Source organism: Acomys minous (assembly GCF_964271855.1).
Source record: "Acomys minous genome assembly, chromosome: 6".
NCBI classification, from domain to species: Eukaryota; Metazoa; Chordata; class Mammalia; order Rodentia; family Muridae; genus Acomys; species Acomys minous.
In genome coordinates, this window is record NC_140487.1 from 68,825,671 (window position 1) to 68,839,357 (window position 13,687).

Here is a 13,687-nt window from a genome sequence, read left to right on the forward strand (position 1 = left end):
TACTGAATTTGTAAAGAGAGTCCAGCTATCTCCTTCCCTCACCTACCAACACGTCCTGGCACTTGGGATCTGGCTGCCCATTGCCTTCACAATCCTATGTCAGTATTAGAGGCCTCCAGACTGCTTCATGCTGGTCAAAGCCTTTGCAGGCTCCCACCATCTGCGTGAGTGACTGGGATGATGCTTCATTCATTAAGAGCATGAGCTACATTCGCAGGGGACATGAGTTTAGTTCCCAGTGTTCACACTGGGCAGTTCTCAGCCATCTGACGTTCTCTTCTGGCTACCATGGGTGTATTTGTGTGGGAATGGGGTACACACACAAGTCTGGGCTGTCAGAAGATGGCACAGTGGGTAAAGGCACTGGCTACTCTTCCAGAGAACCTGGGTTTGATTCCTGTTAACTCTCAGGACAGCCCCACCCCACCAGATCTGACAATGTGGATTCCTCAGGCATTGCATGTACATGCTGCAGATATACATGCAGGAAAACCACCCATACACATGAAATGGGGTGGAGGAGCCTTGTGGAGGCACACATAATAAAATAAAAGGGGGGGGGGCGCATCTGGGTTTGCCTGTGAGGGAATGTCTGGGTCCGGCTGAGATGGGAGACCCACTTTAAATGTGAATGGCACCATTCCATGGGCTGGTGTCCATCAGCTGAGCACAAACATTCACCCCTCTGGGGTTTTCCTGACTGCAAAAAGCAGTGTGACCAGAAGCTTTATGCTCCAGCCAACCATGTTGTCGAACTGGGAGCCAAAACAGACTCTTCCTCCTTGAAGTTGCTTTTGTCAGATATTTCACTGGAGCAGTGAGAAAAGCAGCCGAAGTATTTGCAGACACCATCACATACTGAGGGAGCATCGCTGGGACATCCAGTCACGCCCCACTCCCTGGGGTGACCTCTACCAGCTCCCTAAGGCCTTCCGCAAGCTGTTACATATTCGTGTCATATTCGTGTCACGAGGTACTCTTCCCTGATGCTTCTCTGGCTAAGTGTTGAGGTGCATTTATTTTCAATTCACTCCTTTTGAGAATGAACTTGTTTCAGCTTCCTGCCTTTGTCGCTCACGGGTATCTGGAGCAGCAGCCATGGCAAAGTCAAGAGAAAAATCTAGAGAACCCATATCCTTAGAATCAGCACAGCTTTTTTTTGAGTCTGTCCACTTTGCAAGCTGTTGGATGAGCAACCAGTAAATGAAACCAGCGGCTTTAGGATCGGGATTGTCCTCTGGTCTGAACTGAGTCCCTGTCCAATCTATGCAAGTTCCAGTTCCCGGTACCTGTCATGTGGCCTTTTTGGCAATAGTGTGTTTGTGCAGTCAGATAAAAATGAGGCTACTTGTATGGCTAATCAAGTGTGACTTGTCTCTTTATAAAAAGAGATCTGGTGGGCAGCATGATAGAAGCACTTGCCACACAGCCTAGTAACTGGAATCTGGCCCCAGAACCCATGTAGAGGTGGAAGAACTGACTCCACAAAGCTGCCCTCTTGCCGCCACACATACGCAAGCCCTGACCCTTCTCTTGCACACACACACATACATCACACACATCATAGTTTTTAAAATGTAGTGCTGGCAAGATCACTCAGCAGGTAAAAGCTCTCACCATCAAGCTTGATGACGTGAGTTCAATTCCCAGGTCCCACATGGTGCAAGGAGAGAACTAGCCTCCATGCGCCCTCTGACATCTGAAACTGCTGTGACATGACACTTGCCACCATGATACATGTAATAAAATTATTTTTTAAAAATAAAGAGCTTTGTAATATCTGTAGGGAGTCTGAGAATAAAGGTATCAAGCAACCCTGCTTATGAAGAGATGGCAGTTTCCACCTCTCAGGGTTTAAAGGCATGCTTTAGTCCCTGTCAAAGTTCTGACCAGCGGTGGACAACATATGCTTTGGAGAGAGGCCGGCCTCGAAACGCAAAGGCACTTTCTCACCATGCACATGAACCTGTAGGTTAACACACACATGTGGAAACCCAAGGACACCCCAAGAACACTGGGGGCTCCAAATTGCACTGCTAGGCAATTCCAGCCAGGAAACCCATCTGTCTTCTTACATTAACAGCTCCTGCCCTGTGCTCTCTGATGTACTTACCTGTATTAGCACATCTAAATTCCTACCATATCCAAGTAAATTAGTTAAGTGAGCCTCTAGGTGATAAGAAACAACAGCAGATTCTAAATAGCCCTAGCAGAAAAGGAGACTTGGGAGTGGCTTCTTGTCACATGTCCACCTTTATTTTTGGGCCACTCCCTCACTAGAGTAACACTGTCACCAGAAGCATTTAACTTACCTGTCCTCAAGTCAAGAGATAGACAATCTAAGCTGGAGGCATCTAGTCACAAGAAAGGACTCTAGCATCTTAGGCAGGCTGAAGTGCTACCTCTGTGATTGCTGAACTGTGGAAAGGAATCAAGTCAAACTGCACCCAAAGTGGAAATTTCCACACCACAATGACAATGGAAGGAAGGGTGAGTCTCCTGACAGGACAGCAAGCCACGGTACACTCTCAACAGTAGGAATCTTCCAGGCTATCCCAAAGCTGAGACCCGAAGAGGATAAAGGATTTCAGGGCAGCAGAGGGGAAGAGGGTAGACCCTGGATATGTCAAAGAAGCACATAAAAACTGAATAAACACCTACAGTGAAAAGAGCAACGGTGGTACTGCCTTACAATTGATTATGCTCAGATATAAAAACAGCTCTGGGACTGGCCCAGTGGTTAAGAGCACTCGTTCCTCTTGCAGAGGACCTGGTTTATTTCCCAGAACCAAGATGGTGGCAATATAATCTGAACTTGGTTCCAGGAGATGGTGATGACCTCTTATGACTACCCCAGGGACTAGAAATGCACCTAACATACATGGAGGGGATACACTCATACTCTTAAAACTTATTTTTGTTTGTTTGTTTGTGACAGTCTCTGTATTCCTGGCTGCCTCAGAACTATATAGCCCAGGCTGGCCTTAAACTCATCTTCACTTACTTCTGCCACCTGAGTGCTGGATAAAAGGTGTGTGCCACCACATATGGCTACATCTTAAAAGAACAAAAAAACAAAACTATCTTTTGTATGTGTGCACATCCATGTAAAAATGTGCACACACACGAATGTAGGCTGGGTGCACCATAGAGGTAAAAGGACAATCTGGGCTCAGTCCTTGCCTTCCACTTTCTTAGACATGGATCTGTTACTCACTGTTGTGTGTGTGTATGTCAGGTTAGCTGACTGGCAGGCTTTTAGGGCTCCTCTCTGCACCCATCTCATGGCAGGAGCCTCCACACGAGGCTTTATGTAAGTTCTGTTTAAACTCAGGTCTTTACACTTTTACAAGCACTGTATCACTGAGCTACTTCTGTAACCTGTAAGTATCTACTGATAAACACACAACCTAAGATTAATTCCCCAGAAAACTGCCAGCTTTGAAAATGACTATTGGTAATTCCACCCATGGTATTCAAACAGAGACTGAACTAGTGTGAGCATGGAGATAATTTTGGCAGAAATAAGAGAAGAGAGGCCTTGCAACAATGGGACCAACTTGTCAAGTTTATGGAGTATGTGAATTGCTGAATGTCACTGGGTAGCTGGCACTTTGATTGTTTTTTCAAGACAAGGGCTGTTTTGGAACTGTGTAGACCAGCCTGGCCTCAAACTCACTCAGAGACCCACCTGTCTCTGCCTGCCGAGCATTGGGATTAAAGGCCTGTGCCACCAACCAGGCTTCGACTTTTTTCTCACTTCTAAGTCCCTCTAACTAACATCCTGTGCTTCATCCATCTCTTGTTGGCCAAAAAAATAAGTGGTAGATGACTTGGAACTCCTGATCCTCCTACTTCGATCTCCCAAATGCTCCATCATGCCCTCAAGCTCTTTCTGTGGTAACAAGTTCAGGAGCCAGTCCCCAGGTACCTACCAGCTTGGAGCTTCCCCTGCCTGGGTACCCTTTGTAATCACATGTTGATGCTGACAAGCATATCTGATGTCAAGCTTAGAATCTTTTGTTTTGTTTTGTTTTTTGGAGACAGGGTTTCTGTGTGTAGTCTTGGCTGTCCTGGACTTGTTTTGTAGACCAGGCTGGCCTTGAACTCACAGCGATCCGCCTGCCTTTGCCTCTGAGTACTGGTACTAAAGGAGTGCACTACCACTGTCTGGCCAAGCTTCGAATCTTCAAGAGTCAGAAAGTGACCAAGTGGGTATGGTCAGGGTTGTAAATGTTTTACCTGCAATTGGAGAGGAAGCAAGCTAACAGGTGAAACTTCTGGTTCATCATTTTGAATAACTACTGCTGTCCAAAATTGGCAAACCAAGAAACTGCAGCAGGGATATCACTTTACAATAGGAAGACATTGCTTTTAAACAGAAACTAGAATGTTTACGTTGGAGATGAGGGGATTAATTCCCAGCGAAGAACTTTAGAGAACATTCTAGGATGTTCTATCTTAATTGGGGTAAGTAGTATATGTACTACAAAGCAAAACTCATCAAGGTGCATTTTTTGTTTTGTTTTTGGGGTTTTGAGACAGGGCTTCTCTGTGTAACCTTGAACTCATAGAGATCCACCTGCCTCCGCCTCCAGCGTGCTGGGATTAAAGGTGTCCACCACCACACGTGGCCTCAAGCTGTACTCTTAACTGAACACAAATGGCTTTCAAAAACAGATTTTTTTTGGTGTTGCTGTCTCTTAGAAACAGAAATGAGTTAGAGGGGATTGGTCTCTAGAGATTACTGTAATGGTGGCTGTGCATCTTGGGCATGAGGAGGTCACAGAAGTTAACTTCTGGGTGTGAATTATTCTTCACTGTGGATTGTGGGGACTGAACTCAGGTCATCAGGCTTGCCCAGCAAGTGAAAGCATATCTGGCCAGCTCAAGGACCAAAATAAATAAATAAATAAACTTGGAACTGTACTCACAGTTGAAAAGATACATTACATGTGTGTTAGGGCAGTGCCAGTGGACACCTGACATGGATGTTGGAAACCCAAACCCTGGTACTCTTCATGAGCAGTACATATTTTTAAGATTAGGTATACAGTGCTCTGCCTGCATGTACATCTGCATGACAGAAGAGGCACCAGATCTCATTATAGATGGTTGTGAGCCACCATGTGGTTGCTGGGAATTGAAGTCAGGACCTCTGGAAAAACATCTCTGAGCCATCTCTCCAGCCCTGAAGTACATGCTCTTAACCTGAGCCCTCCGCCTAGTCCCCATATTCACATTTTTTGCTGTTTTGTTTTTCAAGACAGGGTTTCTCTGTGTAGCCTTTGCTGTCCTGGACTTCCTATGTAAACCAGGCTGGCCTTGAACTCAGAGATCTGGCTGCCTCTGCCTCCCAAGTGCTGGGATTAAAGGCGTGCATCACCGTGCCCGGCCCCGTACTCACTTTTATTTATTTATTTATTTATTTATTTATTTATTTATTTATTTTTGAGACAAGGTTTCTCTGTGTAGCCTTGGCTGTCCTGGACTCACTTTGTAGACCAAGCTGGCCTCGGACTCACAGCGATCCCTGCCTCTGCCTCCCAAGTGTTGGGATTAAAGGCGTGCGTCACCATGCCCAGCTCCCGTATTCACATTCTTAAAGTACCCTTATTTCTATATTTTTATCAAAAAAGATTTTTTTTTGGACTGGCCAAGACTAAATTCAGGAATGATTTCTATGGTATCTTTTCACTTCTTTGTAAGCATGCGATTATTGCAGAGGTAAGTTCTCCCCAAATTTTGGCTTCTCGTGTTAACACTGATTTTTCTACAAAATTGAAGGCAGAGAAAAATAGCTCAGCTGCTGGTCTGTATGGCAGAATTCTCTAAGCAACTTCTTCAGGTTCTTCCAATCGGGCCTTACAGGCTGCATGGTTTGCATCATTCACCACAGCCTATTCCACAAGCTAGCCTGCAAGCTCTTGACAAGCCCCGAGCAGCAGCTCTGGTCATCTGAGGTAATGTGACTCACTGTCCCTTAAGTCCTGGTTATAGGTAGACTCACACTGAGCTAGCTACCCTCTCTTGGTGCTTCTGGAGAACCAGACCATGTTCTGTAGGCTTGGGTGCTATGGAGGATACAACCCAGAAATTCTCAAGCCAGGCAACAGCTCAAGCCCCAGAAACTACATTACTCAAGATTAGAGACCATACTACTTGGTTTTTAAGAGCCTGTATGTGAGCTGGTCAGAAGACTCTGGGTACTGCCACTACCCCGAGGATCTGTGTGAACCCACACATGCTAAGAGATTCAGCTCCCTCAGGTTGCCCTCTGACCTCCATACATACCCTGTGACACACATGCATGCACAGGGACAGTCACTAGATATAATAAGCATTTTATGGGAGGAGAAAACATTGTAAATTTTTTTTCAAGTTAAAAAAAATTAAGCTGGTTTTAAATCTATTGAGATATGACTTGTGCAAAATCATGTATTTCAGGAGCAATTTTTGACAAGATCTCATAATGTAACCCAGCCTGGCCTTACACATACTGCCACGCCCAGTACACAGGAGTACTTTCTGACATTAACGACTGCTGCTCAAGGTATGGGACATTTCTAGCACCCTAAAAGGCCCACTGCTCAGCAGCCAATGCTGAAGCAAAGTTCACAGGATACTTTTGCCTGTTCTAAATCACATCAAGAAAACTGTTCAGGGTTCTCTTCTGGGGCTGGCTCCTTCTTAATTTCTCATGTGGATGTATCACAATTTGTTTGACTTTTAATTGATGGATATTTCAAGTATTTGTAGTTTGGGTTTATTGCAAACACAACTGCTACCCAGTTTTTGTGTACCAGCAACTAACTATGGTTAAGTGCATGTCTAATTTAAGAAGCTGCTGAGTTCCCTTTGCCAAAGCAGCTGTGCTATTTTCAGTATAAATAGTTCCAGTTGCTCATCTCCACTAACATTTGATGTTGCTGTCTGAGTATGTAGTGGCGCCTCATAACTTTTTCATGTGTCTAACTACTGGTATTTCCTTTGTGTGATTCTGATAATGTTCAGAGATCAAAATTTTGAGAAACCTTAAAACACCCATGTATGCATTTGTCAGGTTAGAGCATTTTCACTTAGATTGTGCTCACGTGTGTGCAGATGCATTGGGTGGAGGCCAGAAGTCACCCTCAGTGCCATCCATCTTGTTTTCTTGAGGCAGAGTCTGTGACTGGCCTGAGACGCACCAGTTGGTTAGTCAGGTTGGTGAGTGAGCCTCAGAGCCATGAGTTGAAACCACCATGCATGGCATTTCGGGACCCAACCCCAGGTCCTTAGGCTTGCAGCACTGTAGGAATGTACTGAGTGAGCCACCTTCCCAGCCAGGCCAGAAAAAGGTTTAAAGTGGTAGCTTAGTTGAAAATCACAACTGAAAATAGACATTCATAACGCTTAAGTCTAATACTTAACATTTTACACTATTTTTATGTATGTGTGCACATACAACCAAATCATCTGAAAAATAAGTATCAGATATCAAGTTTTACATAAATACTAAAAATAAGGATGTTCTTACGTAATACAAATTAACATTACACATTTTACACAAATTAACAAGTTCTTTCCAGTCCATACAATTTCCCAGTTTCTCTACTTTTTCTCTTTTAGGGCAGGGTAGCCTATTGTAGCCCAGGTTGGCCTCAAAATCATGGCAATTTTCCTGCCTCTCGTGTGTCTGGATTACAGGCATGAACCACCATGCCCAGCTAGTCAAAAATCTCTTCAGATCTAGCTAGACTACAAACATGGTTACTGGCTATTTCTTTATTCTCCTTTTACTTAAAACTCTGGAGAAATTGAGCCAGCTGTTTTGTAAAATGACAAATATTCTGAATTTATCTTTTTTGTTTTGTTTTGTTTTTGTTTTTGTTTTTCGAGACAGGGTCTCTCTGTGTTAGCCTTGGCTGTCCTGGACTCACTTTGTAGATCAGGCTGGCCTCGAACTCACAGCGATCCGCCCGCCTCTGCCTCCCGTGCGCCACCATGCCTGGCTTATCTTATTTTCTATAAATTAGAATTTCGGTTTAGTTTCTTTACAGGCCTAGTTTTGAGATGGGGCCCTTTGTGATTTTGATACAGAATGTTCAAAGACATTTAAAAAACACTGCCTAAAGTTTGCTCAGGCTGATGCCAAACTTGAAACCCTCCCACCTCAGCTTTCCAACAACCTTGTAATATGGAGTAATGCTAGCTCCCTAGCTCCCTCACTTGACCGACACTTTGGGAGAATGCTAGAAACTAAACTGGGGCATCATACAGGAGAGGCAAGTGCTTCACTCCACCTTCAAGTAATTTATATCAAACTTTCTTGGGGGAAATTTAGGGACCTAAAAAAATATATAACTTACGCCCCAACTTAGTTACGATTATTTTCATGAAGACTAACAAAGGTGTTTCGGAAATAGGTGGTACCATATACATCTATTCTTTCATTCATTTGGCTTTGTCCCAGTCATTTCTGATGCTCCCATGTATACAGTCAACATAGTAGTTCATGTTTATAATTACAGTGCTCTGAGGTGAGGGCTCACTAGCCAGGCAATCTAACTTAATTTGTGACCTCCCATCAAAGAGACCATGTTTCAAAGGAGATGCCAGCATTCCTATAAATAAATAATACCCTTAAAATAACACAAAGACCAGGCAGAATCAAATAACGATACAAACTCAGTATTACCTCAAGCTGGACCTGACCCTGTGACAACCCTCCTGCCTCAGCTCCCCAGTGCTGGGAACTACAAGCAAGTGTGAAGCTTTGTTTTGAAAGCAATTAGCAATGTTACAGCAGATAAGACTGATGGGGAGATGAAGAGCAGCGGATTACCAGATGAATGGATGTGTTTCAGTGGTTTATAAGTTTACAACCGCTGAATGTCTACCTCAGAAAGCTGCTTTTTCTCCCAGCTGTAAAATGTTGTTGTTGTTGTTGTTGTTTCGAGACAAGGTTTCTCTGTACAGCCTTGGCTGTCCTGGAACTGGAGCTGTAGACCAAGCTGCCTTTGCTTTCCAAGTGGTGGGACTTACAGGCATGCACCGCCATGCCAGGCTTCTTAGAAGTTAGTTAATACATTAAATAAAAATCCAATTTTCATTATCATCTACAACCCATGGCACTAAACCTAAAGTTCTGCGAAAATTCTATGAAAAACAGTGTAAACCACTGGGATGCAATGCAGATAAACATTCTTTACAAACACAACAGAACTGGACCACAGTGGGGACAGGTTCCTTAAGCTCTATAAATGCGTGGAAGGAAATAATACAAAGTATGCAAAGAGTTCACTTGGTAATCTGGAAACCTGACCTTAAACTTAAGTTGCACACGCCTCAGCCTCACAAGGGCTTCAGCACTGGGATGATGGGCATATTCCAACATATTGTGGTTCCTTTTTGCTGTTTAAAAAAAAAAGTTTAAACTACACCAGGTGGTCTGTGCCTGTAGTCCCAACACTTAGGAGGTTGAGACAGAATTGCAATTCAAGGCCAGCCAAGGACAGAGAAGCAAGGTCTCATCTCTAAACCTAAGAAAATCTAGTATCTCATAGATGGCCATAAGTTGCCCACTCTTTGACATTTACAAAGGGCTAAATAACTTTATCAATTTTGAGAACCTGCCCCACAACCCTGAATTTCTTGAAAAATTATCAAAACTGGATTCAGTTATATCTATTTTGGCACTGAGGCAAAGGCTCAAGGATCAGGCAGGAGTTAAAGGTCATCTTCAACTGAACAGTGAATTCTTGGTCATCTTGGACTATATGAGACCTTACCCTACTATATTATTGTTTCTCCTATATTCTAGAAGGACAAAATACTAGGTATTTTGTTTGTTTGTTAAATACTAGGTAGTCGTTAGTAAGTAATTAACTCTTTAATGCAGAAACTGTTAGTTTCACTATGTTGGTGACATACTGTTTTTATTCAGGCTTGTCAATTAAGAAATACAAACAAGGGACTCTCAGTTGCTTCCACAGGTCCAATCTTTCCTTGCTCTGAAGTAGGAGTATAGTCAACAAGAGAGTGGGGTGGAGCAACAGTTCATCTGGAATCCACAATTATATTTTTACTTCCTTTAGTGCCTTGTAAGGCACTGTTAGGATGTTACAGAATAGAGGGAAATACTCAGAGCAGATAGTTCTAGTGACAACTTACTAAACAAGTTACAGTGTAATGGGGGCGGTGGTGATTGCTTCATTTTTTTTAAACAATAAGAGTATAGCCTTTCTAACACACACACACACACACACCAAAAACAAGTGCTTATTATGAAACAGTCCCTGCTCTATCCCACCTCAATACACTGAGCATAGCAGTTTTAATGGAACAGAAAAATCAAGACAAGTCAGATTTCAAATTTTCAGTAAAAAAGCAAAAGGTATGTAACACAATAGCTATTCATCTTCCAACTCTTAACAGGCCCCAAACAAAACACAATCCTGTAAAAATGCTCAACTGTAATCAACTAGTAATGGATGTGAACAGAATCTTAGAACAGAAGTTATATTGCTTCCCTGCCCCCTTTTCTTACAGTTGGAGGCACAGGTATTTGGAGATAAAAATGTCAAAGGAAAAAGATTCTTAAAGCTGCTATTTGGAATAGAGAGGAAGACTATTTTACAAATGTTCAAAAATGTCAAGGCATTAACACAATTCATTCACTATCACTCCTACTTGAAAGACTAGAGATCAGTGTTTACTATATAAAACGGTATGTTCAGTTTTACCAGAAACTGTAGATGTAGTTTTAGGCTGTATCAAGGAAAATAGGTTTGGTTCAGATTGTTATATACCACACATTTAGCCTGACTGTTTACTGTCACCCTGAACAGCTGTAAACTAATCATGTAACGCCATAGGAAGCTTAAGGACTGAAGGTATGGACACAGCTAGTTAGATCTCCCCTGCTTCACGCTCTTCAGAGCTCCTCCTGTCTTCTGATCTGCCATTAGCACTCTCATAAAACCGCTTCTTATCTTTTCGATCTCGGTCACGAGGTGATCTGTCTCTTGAACTCCTGTCTCTGTCACGTGATGCTAAGTCTTGGTCTCTGAATCTTTCTTTTGAGGATCTGAAAAATATTAATTTGAGGAGCAAAATATGTTGGGACACCCAAACTCCAAAGAAAAAATAGGATAAATATTAAGCTTCTGATAGCTGAAGAAACAGATCAGAATACACCTGAGAAGAGTGTCTCTAATAGAAGAGAGTATTATAGCTGACAGGGCACCAAAACAAGACTGGTGGCAATAAACAGCTAGAGCTACAGGTAAAAAAATCCTGAAATAACAATGACTTACAAACAGTCTTAGTATTTTGGAGATAACCATGAAATTTCTCCAATTAATAAAAATATATTTACTATAAAAGTAATATAGAAGTAATAGCTTTTAAAAGTGAAAACTATCAGATTCCAAATTCGATAGAAACCAAAAATTAAAACAGGGGTCATCTCTTTTGGGCTAAATAGGCTGCCAATCGGATTGGAGGTGTTATAACTCACACACAACCTCAGGGTGTAGAAGTCTTTCTTTTCTACCAATGTTTGAAATGTAAAAATGCAGAACTATCCATAGCTTGCCGGCTGCACAAGAAGAGGCTTCAGCCACATTTCACCTATAGGCAACACTTTGCAAACCTAGGTAAGAGAACTACATAATAATATGGCTTTATATAACTATATGCTAATTTAAAAATCTGCTTTACTCCTCCAGTAAATTCATTAAAACCAAAATGGAAGCTATAAAAAAGTCATCTTGAATCCTAACTGTTCCTAATACTACTACTACACTATCTCCATTTTCATACCTATGTTCAAAGAAAGATACACAAGCAAAACACCCTTGTATTGTATAGGCAACAACACAAAACACAAAAACATTATGTAGAATCTAACTATATTGGTTAGCATAGAATATATACTTTCAACACCTAAAATGAATTAACAACAAATATTACATTTATTTAGTTCTTTACAGGTGATACAGAATGTTTGTTTATACATAATTGATCTCAACCAAGGTTCAGAATCATGATCAGAGGCACTGCCAAGTCCTGCATAATACTTTTTTAAGAGTTGGAGTTTAAACCTAGGACCTCAATATGCTATGTTTACATGCTACTAGCCCACAGAAAGCAGTACTTTCAGAAAATCATAAGGCAAGATAAAAATACTACTTATAACCAGTTTTATAGATAAGGAGAGCATCGTAGTTTAGATAGGCAGTTAGATAGACAGTCCAGAAGGCTAGTGTTGAAGACTTGAAACTGGTGGGTGGTGCTACAGAAAAGGTGGCTAGGTCATGAAGACAGTACAACCAATGAATTCATGCACTGGAAGTTCATAGCTAAACAGACATTAGGAGGCTGATTCTGGCAGACAGAAACAGGTAAAGAGGGGTGTGTCTTATTTTATCTTGTACCTAGCCCCTTGTTCTTTGTTTCTTCTGCCATAGGTGAGCCACTTTACTCCATTACAGGCTCCGTGCCATGGTGCTCTGGCTCACTAGGTATGGGCCCAGAAATAATCCACAAGTAGCCATGAATTGCAATCTCTGGAAGTGTGAGCTAAAAGAAATCCTTCCTCTCATAAACCGTTTCCAAGTACTTTATCATAATATAAAAATATGGCAACACTGATTAAAGTAAGAAAAGCTTGAAAAATTAACACCAGTTTTGAGCATTCTACTTGAGGTTCTATAAGCCTCTTTTTTTTTTCTTTCTTTCTTTCTTTTCTTTTCTTTTTTCTTTTGGCTTTGTTTTCTGAGTCAAGGTCTCTCCCCTAGACCAGGCTGGCCTCAATTCGAGGCAAGCCTCCTGCACCTCAGCCCCTGGAGTGTTAGCATTCCAGGAGATACTGCTTAATAAGCATGTAACATAATATGCTTAAAAGACAAAAAGTGACATTCCAAGTTTATACAAGCCATCTCCAAAATCTCTATTAATGATAGAAATGATCACTGAGAACAATGACATTAGATGCTGGCAAGTCCCTGAGGTCAGTGATAACTGAAAACCAAAGATATGAACTAATGTTTGTAAAGGATTATAAATACCCTACCCACAGACAGTTTGTTACGTGTTACAACTGAAAGCCTAATATGCCAAACATTCCTATTACCTCTACTTAATATAAGGAAAAAGGACAATGGGATATAATTAAATCATCTGGCAGAGAATTCTGAACCCAAGTAGTCTGACCTTGAAATCTGTACTATATGACAGAATACCCCAAAAAGCACAAAGTTGCTGAAGGTCCTCACTGACCTGTGGGAACTGTTGCCAAGACAAGGTTCATATAGACAACCCACTTGTAGCAGAGACCAGTACGTCACAGCAAGGGCAAGAAAACAGCAAAATGTCAAGACTTTTAATGGACTATTTTACCATCAAAAACTAAACTCACATATATACCAATAATTTGATGTTTTAGATATACATATATGAAATAACAAGTAGCAATTATTTGCTTTGTTGTTAAAAAACAATGATGTTTTAAGGAATTAGAATTCAAAGATATGAAATACTCTTGAGAAAAGGAAAAAGAATTTTTTAATAGTTTTACAAAAATAATCCTCTTTTGAACATGCTTAGTACGGTGGGAAGTTTTCCTATATAAATAAACTTCACAAGTGCAGGAAGCATCAGAGTGACACAATGATAGGACAAGACTCCCCACCCACTCCTC

At 41.7% G+C, this 13,687-nt stretch overlaps 1 protein-coding gene across 10 annotated transcripts in view; it reads right to left on the reverse strand.

Moving 5' to 3' along the window:
• Window positions 1-9,903: 9,903 nt before the first annotated feature.
• Window positions 9,904-13,687, reverse strand: part of LOC311599552 (putative RNA-binding protein Luc7-like 2) — a 56,046-nt gene continuing 52,262 nt past the window's right edge. For all 10 annotated transcript variants that reach the window (XM_084785529.1, XM_084785532.1, XM_084785531.1 and 7 more), the window contains one exon: window positions 9,904-11,071. In XM_084785529.1, coding sequence (XP_084641655.1) covers window positions 10,894-11,071 — 178 coding nt within the window. In that variant the 3' untranslated portion in view covers window positions 9,904-10,893. The remainder of the gene's footprint in view (window positions 11,072-13,687) is intronic.